The sequence below is a fragment of the Populus nigra genome, chromosome 1 (genome assembly GCF_951802175.1).
Source record: "Populus nigra chromosome 1, ddPopNigr1.1, whole genome shotgun sequence".
NCBI lineage: Eukaryota > Viridiplantae > Streptophyta > Magnoliopsida > Malpighiales > Salicaceae > Populus > Populus nigra.
The window spans coordinates 17,868,432-17,884,421 of record NC_084852.1 but is presented as its reverse complement, the minus strand read 5'-3'; the positions used below and the strand labels follow the sequence as shown (position 1 = coordinate 17,884,421).

Here is a 15,990-nt window from a genome sequence, read left to right as displayed (position 1 = left end):
GCTCACCGCTCGTTGAATCAACATGGGTATATCACCTTCACCATCAGTAGTGACAAAATTCCCCGAGCTCATGATCAGCCCAATATAACTCCTTACTTGTCTGTGTAAAAAATAGCATGAAAACCATTTAGATGATGATCCAGTGGTAAGAGTTTGAGATTAAGAGATTTGATTCCTCTGTGATCTCAAGTTCGAGCCCTGTGGTTGCTCATATGATGGTCACTAGAGGCTTACATGGTCGTTACCTTCAGGCCCGTGGGGTTAGTTGAGGTGCGCGCAAGCTGGCCCGGACATCCACGATAAACTAAAAAAAAAGAGCATGAAAAGTTGTATTTTTTTTTTATAGTGTCATTAAATTTAGTCAAGTGGATCAATCTTAAAACCTTTTATATCTGCTCTTTGCCTAATTCAAGCTTTCAATTAAACTACATAGGAGCTAGCCTGACTTAAATTGATCAATTTTATGGATTCAAAGGTAACTTAAATGATCATTAAAAACATGATTTAACTTTTTAAAAAAATTAAGAAAACAACTTTTAAAAAAAATATCGAGACAACGACAGATTAAATCAACTTTGGTCCTCTCGCGACTTGGATCATGAACTCTATTCAGTTTAATAACCTTTTTTATAAACTTTTTTTTATCTAGTTATATAATGAAAATAGATTCTTGCAATATTAAACATTAACCCTAATATAAATATTTATTTGAAATTGTGAAAATCCTATAGAAAACAAACAAAAATAAACTATACAGACTATTTCCTAACCAAATCAATATTGAAGAACAAAATTGAAAAAAACATAATAAAGGACCAAAATATATATATATATATATATATATATATGGTCGGTGGGTAAACCTGTCAAACCTATAAATTGAGTAACATGGGCTAGCACGTCAAACTCATGAATCAGATTATGGACTCCACTGAGATTATAATTTTTTATTTAACTATATGATAACAAAAATAGACGATCGCAAAATCGAACACCGACTCAATACCGAGATATTTTTTGAGATCACAATAACCTTATAGAAAGTGAAACAAAACCAATTATGAAACCGAATTCCCAATTAAACCACATGGGAGCTAGCTCAACTTAAATCAATCGATTTCATGGGTCCAAATGCAACTTTTATGATCGGTAAAAACATGAGTTAGCTTTAAAAAAAAACTTTAATTTTTTTTTAATATTGAGACAGCAACAGATTGGATCGACCTTGGTCCCCCCGCGATCCGGGTCATGAACTCTATTGGATTTGATGATTTTTTTATAAATTATTTTTATTTAATTATGTGATAAAAATAGATGCTTATAAAATTGAGCACCAATCTAAAAATAAACATTTATTTGAGGTAATTATCATTATAGAAAGCAAACAAGAGTCAACCATACAATTTATTTCTCAACCAATCCAATATTGAATGATAAATAAAAAAATTAATTAAAAAAAATTAAAATACCAAAAACAAAAAAAAAATCATATCTGATCGATGGGTAAACTCGTTAAACATGTGAATCTGGTAACCCGGGCTAGTACATCAAACCTGTGAACCCGGTTATGGACACCATTGGGATTATAATTTTTTTTCAAAACTATTTTTTATTTAATTATATATTAAATAAAAATAGACAATTGCAAAATCAAACACCAACTCAATACCAAGATATTTGTTTTAGATTGCGATAACCTCATAAAGGGCGAAACGAAACCAATTATGTAACTGAATTCTCAATTAACCCAATTTCTAAGATGAAATAGAAAAAATTAAAAAGTTAAGCTTTTCAGACTCGCAAATCAGGTCAACCAACTAAACTTGTGAATAAGTTCATGGACTTTATAAAGTTTAATAACATGACTTTTCTTCGAAACTAATTTATTTTAAACTATATGAGAAAAAAATAGACAACAAAAAAAATTCAAGTTCAATTAAAAAGAAAAAAAAAAAGTTACCCCTCCAAACCCGTAGACCAAGGCAACCTGGGTTACCCTGACAAATTCACAAACCACACTAATCTTATAAACATATTATGAAGCTAAATTCTCAATCATCTCAATATTAACAGATGAAATCGACAAAAAAAATTTGAGAAAAAATCATAAAAAAAGATGGCAATGGTTGTGGGTGAACAGTGATTTCCGCACACCTTTTAATTTTTGTTACTTTATAAAGTTTAATAACATGACTTTTCTCTAAAACTATTTTTTAATTATATGAGAAAAAATAAACTATACAAACTCAAGTTCAATTTTAAAAAAAAATAAAGAAAGAAAAAAGAAAGACAACCTATCAAACCCGTAAACTAGGACAACTTGGATCACCTTAGCAAACCTACAAACTACGCTAACCTCATATAAAGAAAAAAAAATTACAAAACTAAATTCTTAACCATCCCAAATTCTCAATTTTAAAAGATGAAATCAACAAAAATTAATTTGAAAAAAAATCATAACAAAAAAAGCACCACATTGTGGATTACTATTGTAATTCACAGTGCAATGGGTGTGGGTGAACAATGTTTTTTCCACACCCTTTGATTTTTGTTACTTTATGAAGTTTAATAACATGTTTTTTTCTCTAAAACTAATTTTTTTTAACTATATGAGGAAAAAAATAGACTATAAAAATTCAAGTTCAATTAAAAAAGAAAAAAAAACGCCCCATCAAATTCATAAATCAAGACAACTTGAATTATCTTGACAAACTCGCAAACCACGTTAATCTCATAAAAAAACAAAATAAAAATAAATAAATGACAACTAAATTCTCAGCTATCCCAATATTAAAAAATAAAATCAACAAAACTTTTTTAAAAAAAATCATAACAATAAAACAAAAGAAAAAAGACAACCATATGCTCAAACAACACATAAAAGGAACAAAAGGCAAATGTGAAACATGTAGCACTCCACATTAAAGCTAGCAGTTGTGCTTGATTCATACTTTGATCCTTTTTTGTGGAATAGATTGTGTTAGCTATTGCAGCGGGGATAGCTGAAGTATCAGGCTCAGCTCCTAGACCAGAGAGGGTAGTCACTTTGATGCATTAGGTTAAGGGGATGAGAGATATGGGTTATGTGACATTCTCGGGAGAGGAGGATGCTAAGGTAGTAGGGCATTAGTTAAGAAAGGTAAAAAAGATGATGACTCAGATGCGAGTGCTAGAGGAGTTTCAAGTTGATTGTGCAGCCCAGTTGTTAACTGAGAGTGCCCACTCCTAATGAGAAACTGTAAGAGAAAGGAGATTTGGGGAGGCACTTATATGGAGAGACTTCATGGAGGAGTTTGAGGAAAGATACTACTCATGGCAACATAGAAAAGAAAAGGAACATGAGTTCCTAGACTTACGACAGGGAGATATGATCGTCCTTGAGTATGAAAGGAGATTTCAGGATTTGTTTATCTTCACTTCTGTTTATCTCCCTATAAAGCGCCATCGGGTAGAGAGGTTCCGAGATGGGCTTTGACAGGAGTTGAAGATGGTGCTGATAGCAATGCGATTTCAGTCCATCCATGAATTGGTACATGCTGCTTTAAGGGATGGAGAGAGTAATTTGCGACATACTGAAACCAGTGAGGGAACAGGGCTAGACGGTCGGGGTTAAGAGGAGAAATTTTATAAACTCTATTGTCAGGCCTCCTCTCTTGAAGAAGGGGAAAAGCGAGCAGTCTTTGAGACAATTTCAAAAAAAGGGGAGTTTTATTGTAGATAGAGAATCCGAGGGTTCTAGACAGATTACTAGTGGGGGATCCTGATTCATTATGTGGGAGATGTAGCTTAAGACACCCTGGAGACTGTTCGGCAACACCGGGTAAGTGTTATATTTGTAGAGGTAAACGGCATCGTTGGAGGAATTATCAATATTTAGGGAAAGGATATTTTTACTGTGGAGATACAAGCCACAAAAAGAGAAATTGTCCTCGTAATATTATAAAAAGTGCACAAAATCAATAGCAATCAGTTATTGTTGATCAACCTGCAAGGCCTACCCAATCTAAGACGAGTGCTAATCGAGATCGACTCAAATTCTAGGAGTAGAGGATGCGGGAGCTATTACATAGCTTTATCTTTATATTTTAAATTTATTCATTAATGTTCGTAGATTCTGTTCAATTTTACCCATGTGCTGTAAATTTTGTCAATTGGACCTTGTGATCTTCAATTTTGTACAATTTGTTCCCATGATTGCATTTTTTATGTAATTAATAAAAAATAAAAGTATAATTCTAATTATTTCTACATCTCATTTCTATACCGTGAAAGATCTAAATGCTGTCATAATTTTTAGACACATTTCTACTTTTCAAATTTCTCCCAAAAGATTTCTCGAACAAAAACCTCTCCAAAAAAGCTCATGTTTGATTGTACTTTCCAAATTATTTAAAAATACAATTCGTTCAAATGGCTTTCTTTTGTTCTCTATTTTTTATCCTTCTCAAGAAAAATCCTTTATGAAAACTTGTTTAATTTCTAATTTTCTCCTTTATATAAATACCTTTTAATTATAATATATATTTTCTTATATTATACCTTTACTATATATCTTGAGTAAATTTAATAGAGCTGTGATTACAAAAGTAAAAGTATTATATAGCATTGGGATAATTATCAATACCCCTTGTATAAAAACCTCTAATCCAGGAAAAAAAAACACTATCAATATGTTTTTATATAAATTTGTTTTTTCAAATCTCAACAATTACTTCACCACTCCATTGATGAAATTCATCAAGGCCACCATAACATATAAATTATACAAGATAAGCAGCTCGAATAAATAATTAAAGATGGAGTGCTTAAATAGAAATTTAATAAAATAATAGGTATTTTATAGGCAGAGGTTGGACAAAAATAAGGATGTCCAACATACCAAACTATTTCTTGCCATGTTCTATGCATGCACCAAACAACAAGTGAAGTTATCTCCTCCAATCTTCTACAAGTACCCTATTAATCACTCCAACATTTTTCTGTTTACAGACTTAGATTAGACTTCTTGACAAAATCTATCTACTGTTAAGCTCCACATATTACCATGGTTTAAGGAGGTTTTGGTAATGGTAGTGTTTACCACTCATGAATATCCATGTTGTGTCTTTTAACTGCTGACCGAGCAGTCAGGGGGTTAATTAACTAGTCCTTGGGCTATCTAGAATTCAATGCAACAAGAAGGCAACTACAAGTCAACACGTCCATTTGTTGTAACGACACTGATTTTCATCAGCAAGGGAAACACAGCCTAAATTATAACAAATTGATGTCAATCTCAGAGGAATGGAACTAAATAGATCTCCACCCCTAAGGCAACTAGGATTCTGAAAAACAGAAAATAAAAGCTCACACGTCTAGATATAGAGCACATACATCTCAGAATCCTTTCCTATCCCATCACAGCAGATATCAGGTAGAAAGACTCCTCTAATGGACCCTGACTGTACACCAAAGAGAAGCTAAACCAAAGATTATATATTGTCCCAGCAGAAGTTGCCTGGGCGTGATAGTGATGCAAATATTCTGAAGTTTCACTCCATCCATGTTGCACCAAATAATCGTGAACAATACATCTCTACTAATGATTATAGGTACAAAATGATATGATAGTAAAATCAGCAAACTGACCAGAACACCCAGAAAGCAAGTACAGAATACAGACGGACCCTTCACTGCATTCAAGTGCTTAAGGATTGCATCACCTGGGAAATGCATTTGCAAAGCCTTACAATCCTTGAAAAGCCGATTCTAAGATTATCAACAGCAGCTTTTACTTGAGCTGAGAGTGACTCGGGCAACAACTTGTGTGTTCCATTAGTAGAAGCTTGTAACTCATATGGAGCGGCTGCTAATGGATAAACTCCACTGTTTCAAAAACCAAGTTATCAGACAACACAATCACTAAACATACAGTAAATGCCTGTGTAAAGAGTAGCCTTATTGTTAAAAATGAAGATAGCATATGAAAGTAGTGATCTCAGGCCACAGGTTACAGGTCCAAGCTCCTCAAAGTGGTATATGATTTAGATTCATTTATTTTCCCAATACTACAATTGCTTAAGTTAATGCATAATTTGTTATGAAACTTTCTTTGTAGTAAAAAATAAATCCAATACAAGAAATGACAGATGCCCTTACCCTTTCACAACAAAACATTTTCATGGAAATGCCTAAAACAGGTTGGACTAAAATTTACACAACAATCAACTCAAATGATCTGCTTTTTTTTTGGTAAATAATCTGATTTGCATTCTCAATCATGATGCGTACTGCGAAACAAAGCTCAGCTCCTGGTTGAGATGTGAACTCTCATTTTGTTTCACTTCACTTAGTTGTCAATTCATTATCATTTTTATAGTTGATTGTGACTTTAACAGAATGAGCATGGACATCAACAACAACGCTCTCACAAAGATAATGGTTGCAATTATTAGAAGGTTGATAAAATGATTAATTTTCTAAAAGCTAACATTCCTGTTACATGGAGGATTGACACATCCAAACGAGTGTATTCAGTAGATTAGCCAATAAGTCCTATGATGTCCCTGTTGATGATAAGTAGTATCACATAAGAATCACATTACAAAACTACAATGATCAAACCAACCAAAATCGTGTCAAATTATTGGGCTCACATAACATGCAGGGTTTACTAGTAAATTATTTCTAGGAATAATACACACATGATTAAAGTAAACAAGTGCATGCTAAAATTATAGCATCTTTATTTGATCTGGTATGATGGTAAAGCTTTCAAGCTGGGACTTCTTTTGAGTTTTGGGAGTAGGCAATTGATACAAAAATCAGAAGGGCAAGCCTCTATACAGACTAACCCCCTTAGGACCTACTTAAGATTGTATGCTAGACCAACACTGCATAAATAGACCAACAAGGAGATGGGACATGCAGAAAGTAAACAGCTGAAAGTATTCTCCACTAAACATGTAGGAATGCAAAACTAGATAAAAAAAATGTTGTTTATTTTTACATACAGAATATTCTATATCTATTATCAATTATAATAATATAATTAAGCAAGTGCATTGAAGTTTGCAAGACCTTTTCCACATATGAAAAAGGAATGAACAAGTAGGTTTACCGATTCAAACATGTCATGTCAAGAGTCACTACCACCTTCCAACCAGTGTTAAAATCAACGAAACAAAGCAGCAAATCAAGCTTTTCAACTGCAAAAAAAAAAATTAATAATAATAATAATATGTAATATGTAATATGTAATATACCATACCCAAGCAGAGCAGACTAAATGCACATGCTTCTATGGCATGTTCAAATGGCATAAACAATCAAGAAATCACACAGATGCAGGAGGTTTGATGAATCAACTGCATCAATTATTAAATAAATTTTACACAAATAAGATAATAGGAAACCAGGATGCATGTGTTGAATACGTAAACATTTCTATGATCACCTAGTCACCTTGTGAGGCAGCAGGATTAACAGAAAACAAAGAGTGCATCACTATGTAATGCATATTGATTTGCATGTTTCCATCCCAAGTATGGTGGCATTGATTACTGCACAAGCACAACTCTATTGTCTTGTACCAATCATCAAGATTCAAAAGGCTTTACCCAGGTTCAAAATTGATCTTGTTTACGCCAAACTGTAGTGACTGAAAGTCATTCGACACTCAGATTCAATATTGGTCCTATGAATGTAAACCATAACTCAATAGTTTGATTTTAGTGCTGCAATATGTAATGCAGACAACCTTCTTCTTAAGAATATAATTCATTTGGCCAGGTTATAGATCCCAAACCCACAAGTAAATGAAGACATAGGAGAGGGATTGGAGATGACCGGAGGGGGGGGGGGGGTGTTTATACCAGATGGAGAAGAAAAGCTTGTCTTAACCAGATTTCTGATTTCTATTTGTGCCTGCTGTACTTCCTCAGTCACATCTAGTAGATTACGCAATAGTGAACTGGTAACCTGCATCACAACAATAATAGTTAAGGATTTAAAACATCAATTACTTGTAAGAATAACCCAGATGGGAAGCAAAGAAAATTAAACACAGAAAGTGCACATGGCATACATTTCAGCTGTAATTAGATTGGAAGTTTCTGTGTAAGCTAAAAGACATAATAGCATCCAAAGAGTCTCAATGCAGGATATAAAAGAATTGAATGCAAAATAATACCGTGACGTACTTGTGTTTCTTGTGCCAGAATTTTGGAGCCCGCATACTTCTTAGTAGTCTCAGAATTTAGAGCATATGAAAATGCTACACAAGCATCCATATTAGGGAAGATCTAATGAACAAGAAACATATAGAGTTTTAGGAATAAGTACTGAAAATTAATTGAACATATAGAATACAATTTGACTTGATTACCTTCATGATGGTTGTGTGATTCAATTGGTTTGCAATAGATATACTACGGGTGGGAACAGCATTTATTGTGAACCTGTTTTTCATAAAACAAAAGAACACACTCAAGTATATAAGCAGTTTATATCTCAACCACAGATTTTCAACCAGGAGAAAAGTTCCAGCAAAGAAGGAACCTTTGGCTGATGAAGCCATGGTAGTTGAGGACAAAATTTAGTTGACCGTTCCTGCTCCTCAGATCCTCAACTTCCCACAACTGAGGAAATAGATGACAGGATTTGTCTCTCAATGAAATAAGATATTTAAATTCAAGCAGTAACAAAGGTCATTACAATAGTTGAAAGACCTGAAAATCCTTGCGTATGAACCTGCAAGAGGTTCTCCTCTTCAGATGATCATTAACTAGTGCAATAGTCTCGCCACAGCTTCGCTCGCCTTTCATTTTGCAGTAACTATGGAAAGATTTAGTTAAACTCTTTATATTCCTATCTAAAGCTTCAGCTTCATGCCTCATTGTGATTACTTTCTCATTGGAATCCTGCCAGACAATAACAGGAGCATCTCCTTCAGAAACTTGAAGTGAAGTTCATATGCAATCAGAATGGGTACAAATCAAGTCTATTGGGCAAGTTCAATTTGGATTTTTGGCCAATCACAATTTTTTATAATTTTTCCCCATGCACTTAACTAAAACATTAATTATAAGTCATTTCAGCAATGGATTTAAAAATTATGGAATATTCAAATAATTTTTCAATGTTTGCACTGCACTTCCATAATTCTGTCAATCCACTTTGTAATAAAATGAGGTTATAAAATTCTATTACTCTGCTAAAACTGACTGTTTTCTTTTTAATCAAATTGGACTATTTTCATGGGACAGAGGGAGTACGAGCATCGATCCTATAAAATGGTATGCACTAACCATATAGCCTCAAAAGGGGACAAACCACTATGATGCGGTACAAGAAGATTAACTTTCCAGATATTTTTAATTTTATTAATCCTGAGGTATTTCTATTATTTAGGAAGTATTCTTATAGTAATATTTGCAGTAATAGTGTTTTATTATTGTTATGACTTTATTATTGTTATGACTTTATTATTATTAAGATTCTATTCCCTATTTAGTCAGTACTCTTTTAGGGCTTTTTTGTGTGCATATAAAGCATCATGCACTGTATCTGAAGGTGGTTCATGAATGATAATAAGATATCATCATCAGTTAAATGAAGACTTTGTGTGATCACTTTGAGAGGTGGATCTTCCTCTTTGTTTATCTGCTCTTGTGGATTCAACAGCTGTAATTCCTTCATGGATTTGAGGCTATATATCTTCTTTTCTAACTTATCCTATCCTACATCAATTTTGGCAGCAGAGCCATATTCGATCCCAACCCTGAAAGAACCATTGAGCGAAAAAGAAAAAAACCATCGCTGCAGTCCAAGCAACAAAAACAAACACCTTCTGCTGCTGCAATTTCAAAATTTTAATGACCTTTGTTTGAAGGACATGATGCCACAGTTCAATGTATCTAATTCTATAGTGCTCGTCCTTTTTTTTCCAATTAAGGCATTATAATTGAAGTTCTGGAAAACAAATCTTAGATAATAAAACAGAATAAGAAAAGGGCCGGGGGGTGGGGTGGGGTGGGGATGGGGTAAAGGTCATGGGTAACAGAAATTTGGAAGAGAGAACACAAACCTTGAAAGTGGACTGTATCACCTTAGGGTTGAGATAAGAATGAAATTTGAGAGGCTTATGTGACTCAACATACTCAAAACAGTATGCTTGGAAAGTTTTTGGCTCAATAACAAAATCAAAACTATGATATCATGGTGAATGGTATTGACAAAGAACAAGTTTGTCACGAGAAGCATCAAGAAGAAACATCAATTAAGTTGAAGAACAGGTATATTATGCTGGAGAATGTAGGTTCCACCATTAAAGATGTATGTTGAAGAAGAGAACGTTGTCTGATCAAATTGACTTCATTATTCCATGCAAGTTTAATGGTGCAGTGGTTGAAAAAAAAAATGCCACTGCCATCATTGTTTACAAACATGTACAATGACTGTTAATCTCAAGTTCAAGGGTGTGTGCAACTTCAAGCTTTGGATAAAAGAATCAAACTTGTGGTACTTCTCAAACATTTTAAATTGTAGGATTGAGTTTTCTCCATCCAGATGAGAATGGTGCAGTACAACAAGAATAATTTTCAAAATATTTGCAATTTTATTAGTTGTGATATTTTTGTTATTTTGGAAGTTCTATTTTTGTAATACTTGCTATAATTAGGATCGTGTTATTATTCTTATGAACAATTTTCACCATCTGGTGACAACTGACGAGGAAAGTATTCAATGTTTGCTATCCAAGTTCTTAAAAGATCCAAAAACTGACATTTTAGGTCTCCAGAAAGCAGGTTGTTCCCATTAATTCCTCGGAAAGCTCTTCGTTCGTGTTATAAGATATCATGAGAAATTTCCATAACATTATTTGAGCACCAAGTTTGAATCATTCTCATTTTCTTTTCTTCTTTTGGGTAATAACAGGTGCATGCAGAAATGAAATAACAAAACAAAAGTGATAAATAGTGCACTTCATGGGCTGAAGGGCATATAGTGCACATAAATCAATGCACATCTTAAAATTGATTTTATACCTCTATTTTTCTGCCATTTTTATCCGCGCATGAATTTTGAAGATTATCATCAACTTCACCAGGCACAGAATGATGCCAGATACTGTTGGACTTCAAAATCTTGGATTCCTGAATTGCAGAGCTCAGTTGCTGTGCTCTTTTCTGCATGGAAGATACTAGGCAGGGGATTAAGGATATGGATACCCTAAGAATGGAAAACACAAAAGAGGAAACATACCAGCAGTTTCTCACGCTTGGCAGACATTAATTGTAGTCTTGCCCTTTCAAACACTAACTTGGAAAGCACCGATCTTGTTTCATCTATTCTGCAACAACATCCACTCAACATTGTAAGCAGTTATGCTAAACCATGCCATCCAATAATATAAGAACCAATGACCATCCGCATCCATGACATATTAACAACATGATGAGTAGCCACCTTTTACTCTTAACTTCACTGGACAGATCGCATGTTTTCTGTAGAACCAATGGAAAAACAGTGTTAGCAGGCAAATGGTTAGCTTGATTTGTTATCATTTTCATAAGAAGAAATGATGGGGCTAGATTTTTTGAACATCCCAAGAACCAATTAGAACCATAAAATGTCAGAGTCAATTTAATAAGCATACCTGAGATTGAGGCTGAGGCTGAATTTGGGAACAAAGCATCTCAAACTTCTTAACCTTCTGTAGGTGAACCAAAATATCTTGCAACACGCCAATCTACATAATGGAACAGAAAAGAAAAGAAACATAATCACATAGGTATATGCAGAAAGGAAAAAATGCGGGGATCACCAATGCCTATCACGTTTTAAATTCTACATTACCACTTTAATATTTAGCTTATCAATTGATGGAGAGAGCAACTGTTTTGTGTCCCCCGAGAATTTTAGTGAAATCTGCAAGGTGTTAACAAAGTTAGAGAGAATCCAAAAGATACAGGTGAGATTATACCAAACTACTTTGTGGTATTGTAGACACTAAAATTGGAACAAGCTAGAAAGAAAGGGCCCCGGTGCCATTGCCTTGTTTGTGTTGTGCCATCTTGTGTCTTCTGAATAACATAACACTCTTCAAGGGTTTGTTCCGTTATCTATTTGCTATCAAGGAATGATTTTCTTAAAAAATTTCCTAGTTTTTCTGATTAAAGTCATGCATGTCTATCATTCATTTATACTCCTATGGCAGTAAAATTTACTGTTTCTCCTATGGTCAATCTACAAAAAAAAAATATACCGCCTTTAATGTTAAAGAGTACAAATTAACTTTTGTGGACAAAGTAATGGAACAAACCACTGGGAAGAAAACACCACAGCATAAACCACAACATAAAAGGTGAAATTGGGCCTAACCACAAGGTGCAAGACCGAATTCACACCTATGATAAATGGTACCTCAACTATTGACAAATTGACCATAAGCAGGTACAATAATATAAGGAAATAGTAACATCTATACATACATCAGTCCAATGTTTCACTGTCGAGTCATCTATAACCATCTCCCTATCATTGATGCTTTCATAAGACTCCATATCAGAATGCGGATTCCTATTTTCTGGGCTCCTTTTTATCCTCCCAATTTCTTCTGCATGTTCTGCATCGTCAAGAACTGATTCTCTAATTCTTCTTTTTCGACCAGAAGAACTCTGAATATCCTGTGCAGGAAACTGGGTCCGTAAATTATGGAGTCCCACGTGAGCGTGTTTGTGTCTCAGTGTGTGTGTGTGAGAGAGAGGGGGGGGGAGGGGGAGAGAGAGCTCTATGACCTTAAGTGACGGGCCATTTACATTCTTAGGACTGTAGACGGAAGCTGAAGTGTACAGAGGAGATTTATTTCTTTCCCCGGGAAGTTCCTCTTCAGAACGTCTCAGGTCAGGAGCAACAATTAGGATATTCCTGTCTGGCCTTACTGGATGACTATTTGAGGCATCCCTCTCCCTCAAAGGAGTTTGGAAGTTCATTGGAGATTTAGATGCACCATGCTTATTCTGAAGATAACTCTGCCTGTCATCCACCCATTTCACTTGAGAACTGTCTTCCGAATAATTAATATCAAGAAGTGAACCAGATTGTGGTTTCCTTTCAGCAAACCATGATAACAATTTGTCAGTTACTGCAGTGGCATGGGCACTGATGGAAACATTACCTACTGAATTCTTGTCTTGATTGGAGCCAACGCTAACAAGTTCATCAAATGTCAGTTGCTGCTTCATGTTGCCAGAGAGATGTTGTATTGGTGATGATAAACCCTGATCCAAAACCTTCAATGAAGGAGAAACAAAATTATCAGATGCATTGGTTGTTTTCAGAAGATTTGCGAAATCCACTTTGATCTCCACTGATGAGGAGGCGGATTCAGGGATAACTGATGTCCTGTCCACGGATTTCTTGGCCAAAATATGTGGTTGGACTTCCCTCTCCTTGGAAAGAATACATGCAGACATGTGCATAAGAGATTCCCCATCTTCTGAAAGGCTTGCAGTTCCTCCACTGTTAGTCAAATTATCAAAATCACTTGGAGCCACAGTACCATAGCCAACTATGTTCCTTAACCTTAACCTCTCATGATCTCTATCCTTCGGGTCAATGCTAGAGAAACGTTTTTCTAAGTTCATAACTGGGGAATCCACCTGTTTGCTAGTTTTATCTGCTTTGTTGTTTTCTTCCACCACTGAATTGAAAGAAGTTGCAGAAGAAATGAACTTTGATAATCTGAGTTTTGATATTTCAATTCTATCTTTCAAACTAGACACAAGGGGAGAAGGCTGAATCCCACTGCTTTTTAAGTTTGCCTTGCTTAAAAAGGAATCTGGTTGTTTCGGTGAAGGAGTCGCATATGATAATTGTCTACAGGAATTAGAAGCATCCAAAAATATCTCCTGCCTTCTTTTAGCAGACAAAGAAGATATGGAACTGTGTTGTTGATCAGAATTATGATCAGTGTTGTATTGATTTCTTCTATCCTCAAAATAATGATCTTTAAGAATGTCAGCTGAATGTTGTCCAGATTCGTGTTTTTTTAATGAATCGAGCTTCAGAACTTGAGTATCCATATTAGATGTGATGCCGATACTAGCAGCAGGCAACTCCACATCCATTGCAATTGCATCTTTACTGTGATCCTTATTCACCTACAATAGGGAAAACAAAAACTGTGCATAAACAACCATCTTCATTTTGTAAAAGACAAGAATGCATATCAGTAAATGTTAAGCAAAATTGTGAATCTTCATGATCACTTAGAGAAAATGCAATAGGGAAACCACCTCAACACAATCTGTGAAACACCAACTAAACACCTAGAAATGGTTAGCCAAGAGTTGTCCAGAATGAAACCATGCCCACGTAATCATATCTCAACCCTTAAAGACAAAATGAAAAGATCATGCAGAGAATTTACAGAACAAATCCAGGCCACTAATTGTAAAAGACCACCTATGCAGATTAACTTATTGAATTCATACAAATGAAGGAACCAGCAAAATGGGGGATCCAACCCACAAGAGAAAAATCTTACAGGCATCATCTGATTAGGAGTTTGTAATTTGCTCATCTGATTGGGAGTTTGTATTTTGCTCAGTTGATTAGGCATTTGCACTCCACCCAGCTGATCAGCAGTTTGCACTTTGCTCAGCTGAATAGGGCTTTGTACTTGGTGATGAGTGAATGCATCCACTGCCACACCTTGAGTTCTATCAGGTGTGCTGCACTGGCCAGCATTGGTGCTCACAGAAATGACATTTGCCTCATCCAATTCCATGCTGGCCACAGATACTCCCTTGGTAGATATGTCAAGCATGTCAAACTTGCCAACTTCTTTATCTTCGCAATCCTTTCTATGCATGCGACTGCTCTCATTCTCATCAAACATAGAAACCTCACTCCTCTCCAACAATTTCACATTACTAGAATCAGAAAGGAAACCAGATGCCGCTTGCGGCTCCTTCATAGCTTCTGATAAAAGTGCTTCCAAACCAGGAGAAAGTTTCCCATAGTCATAACTCTTCAAGTTTTCTCCCACAAGACTCATATCATTTGAATCTCTACCCCCACTACCTTGCACAAAACCAGAAACATTCTGTGAAGTTACCTTCTTATCTTTTGTCAGCACCATGGAACTCCCTGGATCAGAAGGGGTGGTAATATTCGAAGGTGTTTTCTCTTCCGCAGCGACACGAACCTCAGTGGGAGTCTTAAACTCTTCTCCCGACACTGACCTCACAAGACTTCGGTAATGCATTGAAAATGCAGTCGAATCCATTGTAACATCAAGATTACAATCCGATGCACCAGAATCAGATAATCTTCCAGCTCTAATAAAACTCGCTGACACAGGCCCAAAAAAGTTGTCCTCTACAAAATGTAATGGCAACAAAAATTCTTCAACATTTTCCCCAAAAAAATTTGCTATTCACTATTCAAACAACAATGACCTAAAAAAAAGCAAGTAAAATTGAAACCAAATAATAATCAAAATAGAACAAACCATCGTTACAAGAAGCAGAGCCAACGATACTGCTGCCCCCCGGAGACGGCGACTCGACTGGCCGAAAAAACGACTTCCTGGAATTGATCGAATAATCGTTATCGTCATCATCGGCACCAGTGGGAGATGATATTTCTTTAGAATCATCGCTATCGGCGAGGTCACCGAAAAAAGCACGAACTTCATCGTCTGTGTCGGATATGGGGGATTTCGTGGAAGGGGGGTCAGGAGGGGTCTCGTATTCATCGTCGCGGTTGAAGATATGGACGGAAGTGATCTCGCGGTCAGCGAAGCTCACGCGCCGCGACCGTTTCTTCCTGAGAGCGATGGTTTCCTCGTCGGTGTTGGAGTTTTGACTGGGATCTTCTATAGTTGCCGGATTTGATGCCATTTGGGGGGATTAGGTTTTTTTGCAGAGTGGAAATGAAATGCCAGAGAGAGAGAGAGAGAGAGCGAGTGGAGTTTGATTTTTTGTGTGCAATTGTGCGCGG

At 35.6% G+C, this 15,990-nt stretch overlaps 1 protein-coding gene across 5 annotated transcripts; it reads right to left on the bottom strand.

Moving 5' to 3' along the window:
* Nucleotides 1-5,455: 5,455 nt before the first annotated feature.
* On the bottom strand, nucleotides 5,456-15,990 carry LOC133679604 (uncharacterized). 5 transcript variants are annotated; one of them, XM_062102261.1, is made up of 16 exons: nucleotides 15,500-15,990; nucleotides 14,531-15,366; nucleotides 12,780-14,144; nucleotides 12,474-12,668; nucleotides 11,839-11,910; nucleotides 11,639-11,731; nucleotides 11,449-11,486; nucleotides 11,245-11,332; nucleotides 11,028-11,168; nucleotides 8,709-8,900; nucleotides 8,539-8,618; nucleotides 8,366-8,438; nucleotides 8,181-8,282; nucleotides 7,854-7,959; nucleotides 7,100-7,187; nucleotides 5,456-5,865 (listed from the first exon to the last, which is right to left on the bottom strand). In XM_062102261.1, the coding sequence occupies exons 1-16, from the start codon at nucleotides 15,888-15,890 to the stop codon at nucleotides 5,679-5,681; spliced, it is 4,047 nt and encodes a 1,348-aa protein (XP_061958245.1). In that variant the 5' UTR covers nucleotides 15,891-15,990; the 3' UTR covers nucleotides 5,456-5,678. The 5 variants fall into 5 exon arrangements, 3 of the variants coding, with proteins under 3 accessions (XP_061958245.1, XP_061958238.1, XP_061958253.1); XM_062102254.1 differs by having other exon boundaries at nucleotides 12,474-14,144; XM_062102269.1 differs by lacking the exon at nucleotides 7,100-7,187 and having other exon boundaries at nucleotides 5,702-5,865; nucleotides 12,474-14,144.

What these genes read in the sequence shown, in the direction of transcription:
- LOC133679604 (XM_062102254.1), bottom strand. Translation starts at nt 15,890, where the DNA reads ATGGCATCAAATCCGGCAACTATAGAAGATCCCAGTCAAAACTCCAAC. An exon ending in ATAAGCTAAATATTAAAGTG is followed by an intron (nt 11,732 to 11,838) that starts GTAATGTAGAAT and finishes TCCATTATGTAG; the next exon opens with ATTGGCGTGTTGCAAGATAT. An exon ending in CATGGCTTCATCAGCCAAAG is followed by an intron (nt 8,439 to 8,538) that starts GTTCCTTCTTTG and finishes TATGAAAAACAG; the next exon opens with GTTCACAATAAATGCTGTTC.